The sequence below is a fragment of the Nomascus leucogenys genome, chromosome 19 (genome assembly GCF_006542625.1).
Source record: "Nomascus leucogenys isolate Asia chromosome 19, Asia_NLE_v1, whole genome shotgun sequence".
Lineage (NCBI taxonomy): Eukaryota > Metazoa > Chordata > Mammalia > Primates > Hylobatidae > Nomascus > Nomascus leucogenys.
The window spans coordinates 73,545,541-73,562,670 of NC_044399.1; the positions used below are offsets into that span (position 1 = coordinate 73,545,541).

A 17,130-nucleotide genomic window follows, 5' to 3' on the forward strand; every position below is an offset into this window, starting at 1 on the left:
CCCAGCCTAGCGGTTCTGATTATAGCATTCTTCAGTCTATTTATATAAAGTTTATAATTATTTTGGGAAAGTGTTAAAATTTTGGATATAGGTGAGGGAAAATGTTGAGAGTATACAGACTTCCAATTAATCTCTATTTTCAGGCCCCCCCCCCCACCTTTTTTTTTTTGGAGAGACGGACGCTCAGGCTGGAGTGCAGTGGCACGATATTGGCTCACTGCAATGTCTGCCTCCCAGGTTCAAGCAATTCTCCCACCTCAGCTTCCCAAGTAGCTGGGACTACAGGCGTGCACCACCACGTCCAGCTAATTTTTGTATCTTTTAGTTGAGATGGGGTTTCATCATGTTGGCCAGGCTGGTCTTGAAGTCCTGACCTCAGGTGATCCTGAGGTCCTGCCTCGGCCTCCCAAAGTGCTGAGATTATAGGCGTGAGCCACTTTGCACGGCCTCAGCCCCACTTTTTGTTCAGGCTCTTCTCAGATTTGCCATTTCCAAATTTTAGCTTCTTTAGGCCTCTGTTTAATAGACCCTTTTCCCTTTGTTTCCCCTCTCCTCCAACTCCTCTCTCTCCTTCCCTTCCCTTTCTTTCCCCTCCCTCATTACCCCACTGTTCTGTTCCATTTTTGCATGTCAGGCAGTGACAGTGATAATTGTCATATATTTTCCTCTACACTAGAAATGGTACTTAGTATCATCTCAGTATGATGCATCCCACCTATCTACCTTATGTTGCAGACACTTTTATGTTTATTTTCTGGTTGTTTCCGATAGGGAGAGTTGGTAATCCTTCAGATTACCAACTGAATGTCTTTTTTTGAGACGGAGTCTCACTCTTGTCACCCAGGTTGCAGTGCAGTGGCACCATCTCAGGTCACAGCAAGCTCCACTTCCCCGGTTCAAGCGATTTTCCTGCCTCAGCCTCCTGAGTAGCTGGGATTACAGGCATGTGCCACTACGCCTGGCTAATTTTTGTACTTTTACTTTCACCATACTGGTCGGGCTGGTCTCAAACTCCCGACCTCGTGATCAGCCCACCTCGGCCTCCCAACGTGCTGGGATTATAGACGTGAGCCACGGCCCCTGGCCTGAATGTCTTATTTGTATATTTTAGCTTTCTTTTTCAGTGTAATACAAAACTGTAAATGTTCTTTTGTGACCTTTTTCTTTTTTAAAGATAGTTTTTAATGTAGAGGTAATTTGCATAGGAGATTTCTGCCTGTATATCCTGGTTAGTGTCTTGCAAAAGTGTGTCTAACTGCTTTCTACCTTATCAACTCTATAATATTTTTGAAGTGTACAAATCACCAAGGGATTACATTCAAAATTAAAATAAATATTTGAGATTATAAAGGGGAGTTTGCATGAAATCACTTGATACTGCTTTTTTAATCTACAGAAAGAATGGAGGGAAGATAGAAATGGAGAATTTAAAAGAAAAGTTGCCCGCTGTGTAAGAAAAAGCCAAGAGACTGCTTTTGAGTGACATTTATTTAGCAGCTAGTAACTTCACTTATTTCAGGGTAAGTTTATTTTAAATATCATACTTTTGTTTTTTTGTAAATATCATATTAGTTTTTGGAAATTGTGTGATTTGGGTATTTGAATTACATTTTTTCATTGACTTCATTTTTTAATGGTATTATCCTGTAGTCTCATTCTCAAAACTACTGTATAATCTGCTTGCTTTTCTCCTAAGACACCCAGCTGCTTTTGACTAGATATTCTGCATTCATATGGTTAGTATGCTGGTGGTCTATTTCTTTTCACTGATGGTAAAGTTTCTAATGATAAGGTTCTTATTTCAGTTTAGTTTCTTTGTTTGACTTTTTGATCTAGCATCCTGATCACTTGGGCACTAATGTATCTTCATATACTGTATTATGTAGGGTATAGGCAAGACTATTAGTCATCTACCTATTCCTTTAAGGTTGGTCTTCTGGCCGGGCGTGGTGGCTCACGCCTGTAATCCCAGCACTTTGGGAAGCTGAGGCGGGTGGAACACCTGAGATCAGGAGTTTGAGACTAGCCTGGACAACATGGTGAAAACCCGCCTCTACTAAAAATACAAAAATTAGCTGGGCGTGGTGGCGTGCGCCTGTAATCCCAGCTACTCAGGAGGTTGAGGGAGGAGAATCGCTTGAACCTGGGAGGCGGAGGTTGCAGTGAGCCAAGATGGCACCATGGCACTACAGCCTGGACGACAGAGCAAGACTCTATCTCAGAAAAAACAAACAAAAAAAAGTTGGTCTTCTATCTCCTTGGTCTTTACAGATAGGGCCGGTAGTTAAAAACTTCCCTTTTATTGTATACCATCTGTCCACAGTTTTATATTAGGTCTAGAAAGGAGTCAAAGATGGAAGGCACCCATCCACCTTAGAAGAGGAAATAATATAGATTAGTTGCTCACATGTGGGTTATTTGGTCTCTTCTTTTAAAATTAAATATTGAAATGATAGAAACTGAAATGAAGACTATCCTTTCAGGGATCAATTCTATAGTTTGTTACTATAGAAGTTTTCTGAAGGTGTAGAGCACCAAAAGATACAACATTGAACTTGTTTCAAATTCAGCTGCTTTGATTCAGCAAGCTGCAACAGTTAAAAACATAGCAGAAAATTTTTATTGAGTATGTCTCTGAAAAAGGAATGGTTCTGCAAGTTGGTGAATAAGGTCTAAGAGTTGTCCAGCTACAGAAACAAGATGCCAGATGATTCGTTAAGACCTATTTGTAATATTTAAATTACTCAATAAAAGACCTATTGATTTGTGGGGGTTGAGGGAGAAACTGACATACACTGTCTGAAAAATCACAATCCATGGCACATCTTGAATCTACCTATTTTAAGAAAATGAACATTACCATTATCTTCTGTCCCCTACACTCCACTGCTTTCTTCTGTCCCTTTCTCATATTCCTAATTCTGGGTTTACTATTGCTTTTCTTCATAATTTTACCAAATTTGCATTTTTAAACAATGTATTTCATGATTTTGAACTGTTTATATGTGGAATGATAATGAGTGCATTCTTCTGTTACTTTTATTGCTTAATATTCTTCAAATTGATCTGTGTTGCAAATAGGTACATTTCACCTGTGTGCTATTACACTTGGTAAATTACTGCTTTACTCCTTATTCTCATTGCAGTTATTTTCTGAATTGGTGTAGGGGTGTTTTTTCTTTTTCTGTTATAGAGGGTGGCTATCCTTGTTTCCTGATTTGCATGTACCGTAAGAGGTTCTCTAGGGTATATACTTAGGGGTGGAATTGTTAAATCAAGGGTACACGTATGTCATTTTGACTAGATAATGCCAAATTGTTTTCTAAAGTGTTCCTTCTTTTCATAGTCCCATTGGCAAGGATAAAGATTCCCTTTGTGGCCGGGTGTGGTGGCTCACACCTGTAGTCCCAGCACTTTGGGAGGCCGAGGCGGGCGGATCACAAGGTCAGGAGTTCAAGACCAGCCTGGCCAATATGGTGAAACCCCGTCTCTACTAAAAATATAAAAAATTAGCCAGGCACAGTGGCGTGCGCCTGTTGTCCCAGTTACTCAGGAGGCTGAGGCAGGAGAATTGCTTGAACCCGGGAGGTGGAGGTTGCAGTGAGCCGAGATCGCACCACTGCACTCCAGCCTGTGCAACAAGAAAAAAACTCTGTTCCAAAAAAAAAATATTCCCAGCCGGGCATGGTGGCTCATGCCTGTAACCCAGCATTTTGGGAGGTTGGGATGGGCAGATCACTTACAAGACCAGCCTGGTCCATGTGGTTGAAACCCTGTCTCTACCAAGAAATATACCAAGGTGTAGTGGTGCACTCCTGTAGTCCCAGCTACTCAGGAGGCTGAGATGGGAGAATCACTTGAACCCAGGAGGCGGAGGTTGCAGTGAGCTGAGATCGCATCATTATACTCCAGCCTGGGCAACAGAGTGAGACTCCATCTCAAAAACAAGAAAAAAGCCCGGGCGCCGCAGCTCACACTTGTAATCCTAGCACTTGTGGGTGCTGAGGCAGGTGGATTACCTGATGATGGGAGTTCAAGACCAGCCTGGCCAACATGGTGAAACCTCGTCTCTACCAAATACACAAAAAATTAGCCATGTGCAGTGGCGCACACCTGTAATCCCAGCTACTCTGGAGGCTGAGGCAGGAGAATCAGTTGAACCCAGGAGGCGGAGGCTGCGATGAGCCGAGATCACACCACTGCACTCCAGCCTGGGCTACAGAGTGAGACTTCATCTCAAAAAAAAAAAAAAAAAAAAGTCTATCTATCTAAATCTGGATATTGTGGACTTAATATGAATTGCCCTAGTTACCAATGAAATTGCATATCGTTTCATGTGTTTGACCATTGAGATTTTCTCTGTGAAATGCATGTTCAGGTTTTTAGACTACTTTTTCGGTTTGTTGATTTGTGTACTTGTCCTTTTATTGTCTTTGGGGTGTCCTTTGGACAAATTGAGGTTCATATGTATATATAATTTTTTTTTTCTTTTGGGCAGAGTTTCGCTCTGTCGCTCAGGCTGGAGCGCAGTGGTGCAATCTCTGCCTCCCTGCAATCTCCGCCTCCTGGGTTCAAGCAATTCTCGTGCCTCAGCCTCCCAGAGTGCTGGGATTACAGGCATGAGCCACTGCACCTGGCCTGAGGTTCTTAATCTTAATGCAGGTGAATTTGTTAGTCTTTTCCTTTATGGATTTTACTTTTCGTTTCTTAGCTAGAGAGGCTGCTCTTTTTTAACCACCAAAAATCTGTTTTGTTTTGCTTTTCAGTGTTGAATCCACTGAAATTGATTTTTGTGTATGGTATGAGGTAGAGGTTGAACTTCATTCACCCCACTTTTCCCCTGATGTATAACTGTTGACTATACCATTTATTGACAAGTCCTTGCTTTCACCACTGGTGTAAAGTGCCTGGTATAAAGTGCCTGTTATGTTATACAATCAGATTTCCAACACATCAACCAGTACGTGTTGATCTGTTTTGGGCATTTTTTTTTTTGAGATGGAGTTTTGCTCTCATTGCCCAGGCTGGAGTGCAATGGCGTGATCTCAGCTCACTGCAACCTCTGCCTCCCAGGTTCAAGCAATTATCCTGCCTCAGCCTCCCAAGTAGCTGGGATTACAGGTGTGCCACCACTCCCGGCTTATTTGTATTTTTTAGTAGAGATGGGATTTCACCATGTTGGTCAGGCTGGCCTTGAAATCCTGACCTCAAGTGATCCACCTGCCTCGGCCTCCCACAGTGCTGGGATGACAGGCATGAGCCACTGTGCCTGGCCATGGGCTTTTATATTTTTCAATGGTTGGCTTATCTTAATTTTAATTTGTTGTTTTTGTGATTAAATGTATCAAATGCAAAGGTTTAAGTCAGAAGTAAAGCTAAAGTCTGTCCACCATTTATCCTGGTTTCATGTTTGATATCTCTAGTTTCTAGAAAAAATTTAGATGTGCTTTTAGATCTCCTTATTATAACCAGAAGTGCTCCCCTTTACTACCAGATACACCATGCGGTCTAAAAATTATTCCTATTTTCACCATCTTTTAAAAATCTGCTTAGGAAGTAAATGCCTCAGTAAGTACCTAAACCAACCATTAGTTGAACTAAAAGTGTAATCATTTAAAAATTGAATTAAATATACATCACACCAAAATCACTGATGTGTTCTAACAGTGGGTCTATATTTCACTCATCTGTCTGATATTCAGAGTATAGTATGCTAGCTTGTCCAGCCTGCAGCCTGCAGGCCACATGTATCCCAGGACAGCTTTGAATGCAGCCCAACACAAATTCGTAAAATTTCTTGAAACATTAAGATTTTTTTTTTCTTTTTTCTTTTTTAAGTTCATCAGCTGTGGTTAGTGTTAGTGTATTTTGTGTGGCCCAAGACAATTTGTCTTCCAGTATGGTTCAGAGAAGCCAAAAGATTGGGCACCCCTGCTGTAGACGAATCAAATGCTTAAATAAATGAGTCAGTCTTCTTTTTATTGAGACGTGCACCTAGTTTTTAAATGTCATTGCCATTACACAATTTATTTGTATTTAGCCTTTATACCATGGAAACCTGTTTTCCTTAGGCCGGGCACGGTGGCGCGTGCATGTAAGCCCAGCACTTTGGGAGGCCCAGATGGGTGGATCACTTGAGGTCAGGAGTTTAAGACCAGCCTGGCCAACATGGTGAAACCCCGTCTCCACTAAAAATACAAAAAGTAGCTGGGCGTAGTGGCAGGCGCCTGTAATTCCAGCTACTTGGGAGGCTGACGCCGGAGAATTACTTGAATCCCGGAGGTGGAGTCTGCAGGAGGCAGAGGCGGTGAGCCGAGGGAGTGAGACTCCATCTCAAAAAAAAAAAAAAAAAAAAAAAAAAGAAAAGAAAAGAAAAGATACCTATTTCCCCAAGGCCGGCTTTGTAGACTGAATAGTCAGCAGCCTCACCTGTCTCTTCTTGAAGGCTGGCTTTCCTCACAGCTTTGTCACTATGCACTTTCTGAGTATTTTTTGTGTTTTCAGTCATGTGATAGGACATAGATGTGAACGAAAACTCACTGTAAACACTTGAAAAATGTATACTCTGTCTGGGCTGAACTGAAAGTGAAATCAATTTAAGATTATTTGAAAATACATATTTATCTACATTCAAGTCCATGACCCACACATATTTTCTCAAAATGCATGGATTACTGTGGATGCCCCTTGGCCCAGGCTTTATCTCACGTTTTGTTAGTGTTTATACCTCGTCCTATATAGAGATTATTAGTACCTTTATGTTCTAATTCAGCTGTGGGGTAGGAAGAATAGAGAGGAAAAGGAAACAAATTCTCCCCTTGCCACAGATCAGAACCATGGCTACTTTGTATAGCACTGGACAGGAGGACTCTTTTCTGCATCAAGGCTAGAGGGACTGTATTGGTTCTTTATTGCTGCGTAACAAATTACTAAAACGTAGTGGCTTGAAACAACATTTATTATCTCATGATTTCCATGGCCATGGGATCTGGGTGTGACTTGGTTGACACCAGGTCTCTCATAAGGCTGTGGTCAAGGTGTTGACTCAGCTGGGGTGCATCTGCTGCCAAGCACGACTGAGTTCCTCCTCACTGCCTGTTGGCTGGAGTTCTCCCTCAGTCCTGTCTACTGAAGCCCTCTCCATAAGTCAATTCACAACATGGCAGTTGGCTTCATCAGAGGGATCAAGTGAGAGAGGGTGAGCCAGGTGTGGGTAGACTGCCTTGAGGGAGGCAGTCATTCCCAAGCTTCCGGGAACCTTGCCTGCTGTAAAGCACAGCTGAGTTCCCCTGTAGGAATCGCTGGTGCTTACCTGCATTCAGTGACTAGTGGATTAGTTGAGTGGAGTTGGGTTAGTACAAACTCTTGGTCAACTGGCTCTTTTGTCTTGTTTGGGAATTCTCGGGAAGGTCATTCTGACATAGTGTTAACCGAGGCCTTTGTTTCACCTGCCTTGAGTTAGTTCATCTTCTCCCTTTGTCTAAGCTTGCATCTCTCACTCTTGTTTTTGAGAGCACCTCCTGACAAACCTCAAATCTCTGCCTCAGAATCCGTTTCCTAGGGAACTTGACCCAGAATAAGTACTATGCATTGTGTAACTCAGCACAGTAAGGTAGAAGGCTGCCTGCCTGACTTAGTTGGAGATGTGGGGCATGAATCTATAGTTACTTCTCACTCATTTGCGAAGGCACTGTCCTCCTGGGGAAGGAAGGAACACATAGAATGCGATAGATACGTTATACTGGCCTGTAAAGAGCTGTTTGTCTAGCCAGGTAGACCAAGCATAAAATAAAGTAAGGTTAAACCACATTAAAAACTTAAGTGGAGGCCAGGGGCAGTGGCTCACGCCTGTAATCCCAGCACTTTGGGAGGCCGAGATCAGTGGGTGGGAGTTTGAGACCAACATGGCAAAACCGCTTCCTATTAAAAATACAAAAAAAAAAATTAGCTGGTACGGTGGTGCGCGACTAATCCCAGCTACTCGGGAGGCTGCGGCAGGAGAATCACTTCAACCTGGGAGGTGGAGATTGCACCACTGCACTCCAGCCTGGGCGACAGAGGGCGACTCTGTCTCCAAAAAAAGGCGGGGGTGGTGGGGGGGCTTCAGTGGGATTAGAAGCAGACCATGACTCACTTTGAGGTGGTTAGGATAGAGGTTAGAAGTAGGGCTGCTGGTGACATTGCAAGTCTCCAGAGTAGAGATGAAGATCTGTTTGATGTAGAGAGCAGTACTTACCAGGGCCAGGACAACAGCTTGGAGACTTAGGAGACTCTGCACAATTAGGGGACAGAAGGAAGAGACAGAGACTGGCTTGGTAACACGCAGCAGAGTTAGGAGAGTGAGTTCTCACAGAGAGCTCAGAAAGGAAGTCGGTGTTAGAGCTGCTCACCAATCTCGTGGTAGAAGAAGTTGAGCGGCACGGTCCCAGTGTGGGGGAAAGAGTCAGCGGACTGGTGATGGGGCAGGAGTACACTGGGTGGCTGTGTAGGGTGATTTGGAACTTTTGGAAGCATTTTTTTGTGAAGGGTAATGGGGAAAACTTAATTGGTATTGGCTGTTTTCACTTACGAGATCATTGAAACACTTAAGAGCATTGAAATACTTGCCTGTGATTGAAGAATTACTTTTATTTTTGTCATTAACATCAAAAAGTGGGTTCTATTTGGGAGCACATTGGTCTGTTTTATATATTTTTTAGATCTTTTTAAACGATTAGGTTTTGTAGCCATACGGAAAATTAAAGACTTGACTCTAGTTTTAGAAATATTAATAAATGGAATAAGACACTCAAGTTCTTTGGAGGTAAACCATCTCCGGATTTTTAGGTTAAAAAGCAGGCATAATTATGAGAAGATTTGAGGCAAATGACAGGTGCAATTGATATAATTTCAATTAATATTGAAACATAAATTCTGGGAGTGGATATGCTTAAAATGTAAATGACTTGCAAGTCAGCACCATTTATTTGCAGTGTTGTGCTGGTAATTCAGTTTCACATTTATCTTTCTGGAGAAAAGAATGATAAAACCAGCCTTTTCTGTACTGAGGCCTTGTCTCTATTTAGAATTTAGTATAACTTTTATTAAAAGGGAAGAGGGATAGATTTTCTTTTTCTTCTGCTGAACAGGGTAATGCTGTTTAAAACTGGATCTTTGCTATTAAAAGGCTAGGTCGGTCGCCTGATTTTGGTGGTTTTTTTTGTTTTTTTTTTTAAGACAGGAGTCTTGCTCTTTTGCCTAGGCTGAAGTGCAGTGGCGTCCTCCCCTGCCCTGTTCTGTTCCTTTTTCAAGACAAGGTCTCACTCTCACTATCACGCAGACTTCAGTGCAGTGGTACACTCATGTCTCACTGCAGCCTTGAACTCCTAGCTTCAAGTTATCCTCCCACCTCAGCCTCTCGAGTAGCTGGGACTACAGGCATGTGCCACCGTGGCTGGCTAATTATATTATTTACCGTAGAGACAAGGGTCTCCTGTTGCCCAGGTTGGTCTCGAACTCCTGGTGTCTGACAATCTTCCCACCTTGGCCTCCCAAAGTGCTGAGACTACAGGCAGGAGCCACTGTGCCTGGCCATCTCTTGGGTTTCAGTGTATGTCTTTTGATTTTCTAATGAAAATATGTATGTGCATATGTGTATCTGGTGAAGGTGGTATATTTGTTACTTAGTACATTTCATGCCTTGCTAAGGGCCATTTACATTGATTGGTACATGTCTTTTGGAAAGACATTTAGCAGTCGTTCTGCCTCTCAGGATCTTGTAGGGAGGTTGTCTAAACAGCTTTCTTTCTCCCCACAACAGAGCTTTTGGTATGGTTGCATTTGAGTGATTGTAAGATAGATAAATTCGGCCAGACGCGGTGGCTCACGCCTGTAATCCCAGCACTTTGGGAGGCCGAGGCGGGCGGATCATGAGGTCAGGAGATCGAGACCATCCTCGCTAACATGGTGAAACCCCGTCTCTACTAAAAATACAAAAAAGTAGCCGGGTGCAGTGGCGGGCGCCTGTAATCCCAGCTACTCGGGAGGCTGAGGCAGGAGAATGGCATGAACCCGGGAGGCGGAGCTTGCAGTGAGCCGAGATCACGCCACTGCACTCCAGCCTGGGCGACAGACCGAGACTCCGTCTCAAAAAAAAAAGGCCATCCTGGCTAACAGGATGAAACCCCATCTGTACTAAAAATACAATAAGTTAGCCGGGTGTGGTGGCAGGTGCCTGTAGATCCAGCTACTTGGGAGGCTGAGGCAGGAGAATGGCATGAACCTGAGAGGCGGAGCTTGCAGTGAGCCGAGATCGCGCCACTGCACTCCAGCCTGGGTGACAGAGCAAGATTCCGTCTCAAAAAAAAAAATTGATAAATTCATGTTGGGCTTTAGAAGGCATGCTGAATTTTGAACATGTCTGATGTGAGTTAAAATTTGCCATAACTCTTAAGTATATCTGGCTTCTCTGTGAGGAATTTAAAATTATATCCCTTGATTTCTTAGTCATCTTCTGTTTCTTTTGCCCAAAATTGTGCACGGCAATAGATTGTTTCTGAGTTCTTTGGAACTCTTGACTTAAAGATGTAATCCTAATAGGTGTTTCCTTTTCTGCTGTCCTTGGCGCCCCCACCCACCCCCCTTTCAAAGCACATATTAATATAATAAAGACTCTGAAAAGTCTAATAGTCAAATGAGACTTTTAAAGCTTTAACCACTGGGTGCAGTAGCACATGCCTGTAATCCCAATGCTTTGGGAGGCCGAGGTGGCAGCGTTGCTTGAGCCTGTAGTTCAAGACGAGCCTGGGTGACGTGGTGAGGACCCTGTTTCTGCGAAAAAAATTAAAAATTAGCTGGGCATGGTGATGTGTGCCTGTGGTCCCAGCTGCTTGGGAGGCTGAGGTGTGAAGGTCACTTGAGCCCAGAGGCTGCAGTGAGCCATGTTCATGCCACTACACTCCAGCATGAGGGACAGAGTGGGACCCTGTCTCAAATAACAAACAAAAACTTCAACCTAGTGTTTTTCTAACTTTTTGAACAGGAAACTCAGCCATTTATTGGCTACGTGAACTTAGCTTTAGAGGGGGAGACTCCTTCATAATGACGATTGTGAGCATTCGGAAAATGAGTTTGTAAAGCACTTAGCCCGCTGCTTGGCACATAAGAACTTGATGAGATGGTACTGCTTTTTATGTAGATGTGTTCTTGACTTATAGTCTAATTTGATGATATGAGGCCAACAGATTCAAAACGGTTAGAAACTGTAATTGGGATGGAGGGTCATTTGTGGCAGGCTTTGTGGAGAAAATGGGTTTGAAGGGAGCTATAGTGAGTTGGATAGAATTTAGCAAGTTGGGAAGTATGGCAATCTTAAGTTGTTTCTCTGAACATCCTCAAATGTTTGTAAATTTTCAAATCACTTGGCTTTTAAATCTTCTCTTATGGATTCTAGATTTAATATAAGCTGAAAGACATTTGAAGTATTAAAAAATCTAAATTAGCGCTGTCCAGTAGAATGTTCTGTGATGATAAAGATATAGCTATGCTGTTCAGCTTGCCAGTCACTAGCCACATGTGACTGTTGAGCACGTGGAATGTGGTTAGCATGACTCAGGAACTAAATTGTAAATTGTACTTAATGTCAATTAATTTACATTTAAAGTTAAATATACCCACTTGGCTGTGAGCTACCATAATAGATAGAAACAACGTGAGCTCAGAATGAAATTAAGGATTTGTTGCCAAATAAATCTAATATGGATAAAACCTACTTACAGTTAATTCTTTTGTAATTGATAAATTGACTATATAATGTTGTTTTTGTTGTTGTAGGTCTCCAATTGAGAAACATGGCACTGTTTTTCCTGCACTCTACCCACCTATTGCTGGACTTCTGTTGTACAAGTTGGCAAACACTGGCTGGAACTGGGCTGCAATAAAACATGCCAGTTATCAATGCTGACAAGAGCCTAACAAGTGCCAACTTACAGATGATTACGCATTTTGAATTCTAATGAACTGTTTTAACCTTCAGGAAGAATTGTAAAGACCTGTACATAGCACAACATGATCCGGATAATATATATACTGTTCATGTACATCCACAAATACACCTTGTACCAAATAATGCTTTCTTGTAGTAGAATAAGAATCGTGTAAATTCTAAAAGATTTTAGCAGGTTTTCTTTCCTATTCATTGTTTCTTATCAGTTTAAAAGGATTCCTTTAAGCATGTCAGATGAAAAGCAATTAGGATTAAAAGTTTCCATTTAATTTCCCTTAAACCATTGAGGCTTCATTAAACTCTTTTCACTTACTAAACTTTTGTATCTTCTTTGTTTTGACACACTCCCCTTTGCTTTTATCTCTTATCTGCCAGAATGTTCTCAAATGATTTAGTTCAAATACTGAAATACTTAATGAGCAATTACTTGATTTTTAATGATGACTTCGAAGGAGTCATCACTAGGTGCTTTGTCCTTTTTGTATTCTAGTTGCACCCACCTCTTGGATTGGATATAGCAATAACATTTATTGGCCGTTGTGAGCTCTTGATCCCAGTGACTACCCCCGAGAACTAAAAATAGATGGTTCTTAATTCAACTTAATGAAAATTTCCCCAAACAATAGCAAATCTGACTTTCCCCCCTTCAGTTGCCTGGTATTAAGGTTGGATAAATGAAGCATGCACAGCTACAGGCTTTCTACTTAACTTCTGGGTTTGCTATTACAAATGCTATTACTCTCATACCCTTCTTAGTCCTTCATATTTCTTTGCCTTTATTCTTCTATACTGCAGATTTTTCTCACCTATTGTACAAAGAAATTGCGATGTATATTTTCATGTAATTTGATTTTGGAATTCTGTCACCTTATGTAGTGAGTTCTTCCAAAATATAATTTTTTTTCAATAATTGTCAAGTTGTTGGCTTTTATTGTATTGAATGAAGGCTATAATACTGAATGCCAGAGAAGTGGTCTAGGAATATCTCAGGTTGATTCCTTATGCAAATGAACTTTTAATACTTGAAAATCACATGGCCATGGCAGTATATGTATTTGGTTCTATCTAGATTCTTACGTGAATCTAAAAGCATTACAGGGGTAAATGCTCTGCTACTTGACGTATAGATCCCGTCACTAACAATAGTACACTTGGATGTGATTAATGTTTGAGCTTAAATATATTTCATATCGTACAGTTTTCTAAAACAACTTGAGCAAATGGTAAAATGGACATGTGCAGTTTTAAAGGCAGGCCTGAGGCTCCTTTATGTTTGTTGTGAGGTTGTGTGTGGGAAGTAGTCTTTGGCTTATAAGGGATAGAACTTGAGACAGTAGCAGATGGGATGTGGTGTTTGATTGTGAGAATCAGTGAGAATTCATGCATCTCTGCCCTGTGGGGTTTGGAGAAACGCTTTGGCAGAAGAGTGAAAGAACTCCTGCCGAGAACCCAGACCTCTACAAACGTTGTATGTCCTTTTTAAAGCAGAAATAAAATGGTTGAGGATGTAGTCACAGGAGAGAGTGATTTTTTTCTAAATCCCTGCCTGTTCTCTACTCTGAAGCGTTAATAAAAACCCGTAAACATTATACAAACCCACAAACCTTATAAAAACTTGTGTGTTGTGACTGGAAGTTGATTCATTGGAACCCAGTTTTCTTTAAGAACTTTGTGACTTTGTTTCTTTTTTCAAAGACTCTGTAAAAATAGTTGCCCCAAAATGTCAGCACTGCACACCCTCCAGGGACTTGGAATGCAATCCTTTGTACTTTTTTTTTTTTTTTTTTTTTTAAAGAAACTGGGTCTCTCTGTCATCCAGGCTGGAGTGCAGTGGCAATGATTATAGCTAACTGCAGCTTTGACCTCCTGGGCTCAAGTGATCCTCCTGCCTCAGCCTCCTGAGTAGCTAGGACTACAGGTGTATGCCACCACGCCTGGCTAATAAAAAAAAATTTTTTTAAAGAGATGGGATCCCTCCCTTTTTAAATCAGAAATTGTTCACATGGTGGTTGCTTGTGGCAAAATGGAGTTAGAATTTTGCTCTCCTATTGCTGTAATTCTGCTAGCAATCTATTGAGGTGAAACTTGGGATCTGACTCTTCAGCAAGCAGCAAATGACCTAGTAACTCAGGGACAACTATTTTTGAACTTTAAGTGCCACTTTAATGCAGTTACTTTGATCAAACCATGTGGTTTTTTTTTAGGGCTAGCTCTACGGGAGTGGAAGTGAGAGCCAGGAATGAGTGCGTCTCTCTTCACGTGCTTTTCCACCTGCCCTGTGTTACACACTGAAACAGGCCTACATAGATGTTACGACTTCCCTTCCTCTGTCAGAGATGTCATCTGTGCCTTTCTCAGTGTTCATCTGATAATGTAAATTTAAATGCCTCTACATTTGATAGGAAACCCACACTCAGGTGACACTGAACCAGGTGGCTTTTGTTCCACCAGTGCCTCATCATTAATGTGAGGCGATTCTTCTCTGCTTTAGGAAAACGATTTTTTCCCCCTAAACTTGTGCCAACCATCAACAACATCTCCATAGATCTTATGGATTATAGAACTGTTGGCTGTTTCCTAAATTTATTCCAAGTTCTCGTAGAGGCATATAGATTTCAGTCTGTGCTCGTATGGGATAGATGATCTGAGTGGCTTTCTGGCCTCTTTTTTGAGTTTAAAATCCATATGAGGTTGACTTGTCATTCTAAGGTAACATGTTTGTGAGGTTATTCCACTAGTACTGTGATCACGTGGGTGTCAGTATCTTTAACGGCCTTCATTCTTGGTTGTGAAATTTTATTTGATATGCTCACTCACCCTCTGCAAATCTGCCCGCTTTGGGCTGTGGTGCCTGTGTATCTTTGCCCCTCTGGTCTCCAGTTGGTGGAATTACCTTTTTTGTACTGCCACTTCTCAGCATCTTTGAAATTTGACATAATGTTGCTTCATTTCAGTTTTTTTAGTTCTGTAATTTGTTGATTGTATTTAACTATGTGAGTTCTGTTGTGATGTTTACTGTATTGTAAAGCACCTCATTCATGTGATGGGTGCTCTATAAATCAATAAATGATGACTTAGAGGCTGTATCATGAGCTATTTTGGTTTTAGGATGCAGGTCTCAAAAGCAAGTTGTGGGACTCTTTCTGTATAAACAGCACATGATACCAAAGGGACCACAGGGAAACCTTGTATTTTACAAACTTTAAAGAAGGAACCAGAGAAGTTAACTTGCCTTCCAACCTGATAATGATGCTCTTCAGGTTTCCAGTACGTGGCCACGCACCATTTTAACTCAGAGTTTGTGTGCACTGTGATTTAGAACCTTCAAGTGAGCACTTATTAGAACATTATTGGGGATTTTGTCTTTGGCCTAAACTGGCTCTACCATAAAGATAAGCTAAAAGGTGAGGAACCCAGACTCAAATGTGAACTGGAAGAGACTGCAGGCACCATCTCAGTCACCACCTCTGTCCTCTAAGCAGATGGGAAAATGCCCCAATACTTGCCCAGGGGTCATTTAGTAAGTTACTGACAAAAGAGGCAAGACTGAGTCGAGGACCTTCTTTACAAGATACACAAGATACCAACATCCAGCTTTTTATCCTGAATCCTTAGAAATAGTTCATACAGAGTTAGTGTTAGGTGTTGAAAGCTTGTTTGTCCTTGATATAAATCGCTAGTGACTATTAAGGGCTCTTCCTTACAAACTCGGAGAAAGGAACATGGAGTCAGACCTCTTATTCAGCTAAATTATAAACAAGAAAATCCCCCGAGAGGAGTTTTGGGAAGATTAGGGATTATTTCTAGAGTGCAAATACCCGATAAATATATTTGGAATGAACTGTTGTGGAAGGGTCTAGACAATATCCCCAAACTTACATCAGTTTTAGACATAATCAGCTACTCAAAAGTATAGAGCCAAAATGTTTTATTTGCATGCTGCTTCAAATGCACATGAACAGGTTTTTGATGGTGTACGCAAGGCACTAGGCTTCCAGGAAAGATGGGGATCTCCCTCTCATGGGATAGGGCTAATAACCACCTTATCAAATTTAACCCTTTCTGCCTTGAGGAGGCCCAGAACCATCACTGGATTCAGTTCACAGATCAAATGATTTTCTGGGTATGGTATTTCTGGTTGTTCAATTTCGGATGTGTGTAATCTGGCTGCTGACGTAGGATTAGGCCTTTTGGCTTGTTGAGTTGACACTCCTCACTGAGCTTTAGTGAAATGATGAAAGAATTTTGAATTCTGTTGACACAGGTAAATAAACTGAAGGAAAAGCCTTTCACGAAAGGCAGCCAAACACATCTTCTAAGACATAGGAGCTGCACAGAAAGTCCTAGGCAAGAAACTTGATTTTTTTTCCTCTTCTTGGCAGTATCCAGTGTTCACAGTGACTTCCATTTATTCCCAACAAGAGCGCTGGAAATCAGGCTTTTCTGTTTGTTGAGCCTCTTTTGTAGCAAGCTTGTGCTATGTGTTTTTCCTAAAGGTGAAGCTTCCAAAGTAATCATTTCTCATGAGGAAACAGGCTCAGGTTAATTTGCCATCATAGAGCACACAAGTTGCATGGCTGGGATTCGGTTCCACCGCCTCCCTTACATACTGGGTGCTATTAGCCCTTCTTCACAGGTGAGGAAACCAGAGCTCAGGGACACCGACTTTTCTAGGGTCACAGAGCGTGGATGTGTTGAGACTGGTGCTTGAGCCAATTCATCGGACTAGCACTGGAGGTGTCCTCTTCCCGCCCTGCCATGATACCACACTGCCTCCTGAGTCTGTTCCCCTGTGCTCTTGAAGCTACAGTAGACAGCATTTATTCCCTTCCTGTTCTTCATGTTCCTTGTCTGAGACAACACCACACTAAGTTCCTCTGAATCTGACTGCAAAACCTGAAGTGGGTCTAAAATGAACCATGCTCCAGTGCTCAGCTTTTTCAAGGCGTCTGTATTTCTGGTTATAGCTAATGTCATAGCTCCATCCAAACCTGGTGGGTGTTGTAGTTTACTGAGTACTACGAGTGCTTTATTTCACAGGCTTTACTATGTTCTCTCTAACTCAGGGGTTATAGGCCAGTAAGAGTCCCCTCAAAAGACAAGGGCTGGCCGAGCGTGGTAGCTCATGCCTGTAATCCCAGCACTTT

The 17,130-nt window shown here is 41.9% G+C and overlaps 1 protein-coding gene and 1 pseudogene across 1 annotated transcript in view; both read left to right on the top strand.

Annotated features, from left to right (window-relative positions):
- The window catches only part of UBE2G1 (ubiquitin conjugating enzyme E2 G1), a 97,299-nt gene extending 82,230 nt beyond the window's left edge, over nt 1-15,069 (top strand). Inside the window, exons 5-6 of the mRNA XM_030800357.1 lie at nt 1,397-1,520; nt 11,812-15,069. Coding sequence (XP_030656217.1) covers nt 1,397-1,483 — 87 coding nt within the window. The 3' untranslated portion in view covers nt 1,484-1,520; nt 11,812-15,069. The remainder of the gene's footprint in view (nt 1-1,396; nt 1,521-11,811) is intronic.
- Nucleotides 2,468-2,638, top strand: LOC115831674 (annotated as a pseudogene).
- Nucleotides 15,070-17,130: the final 2,061 nt, after the last annotated feature.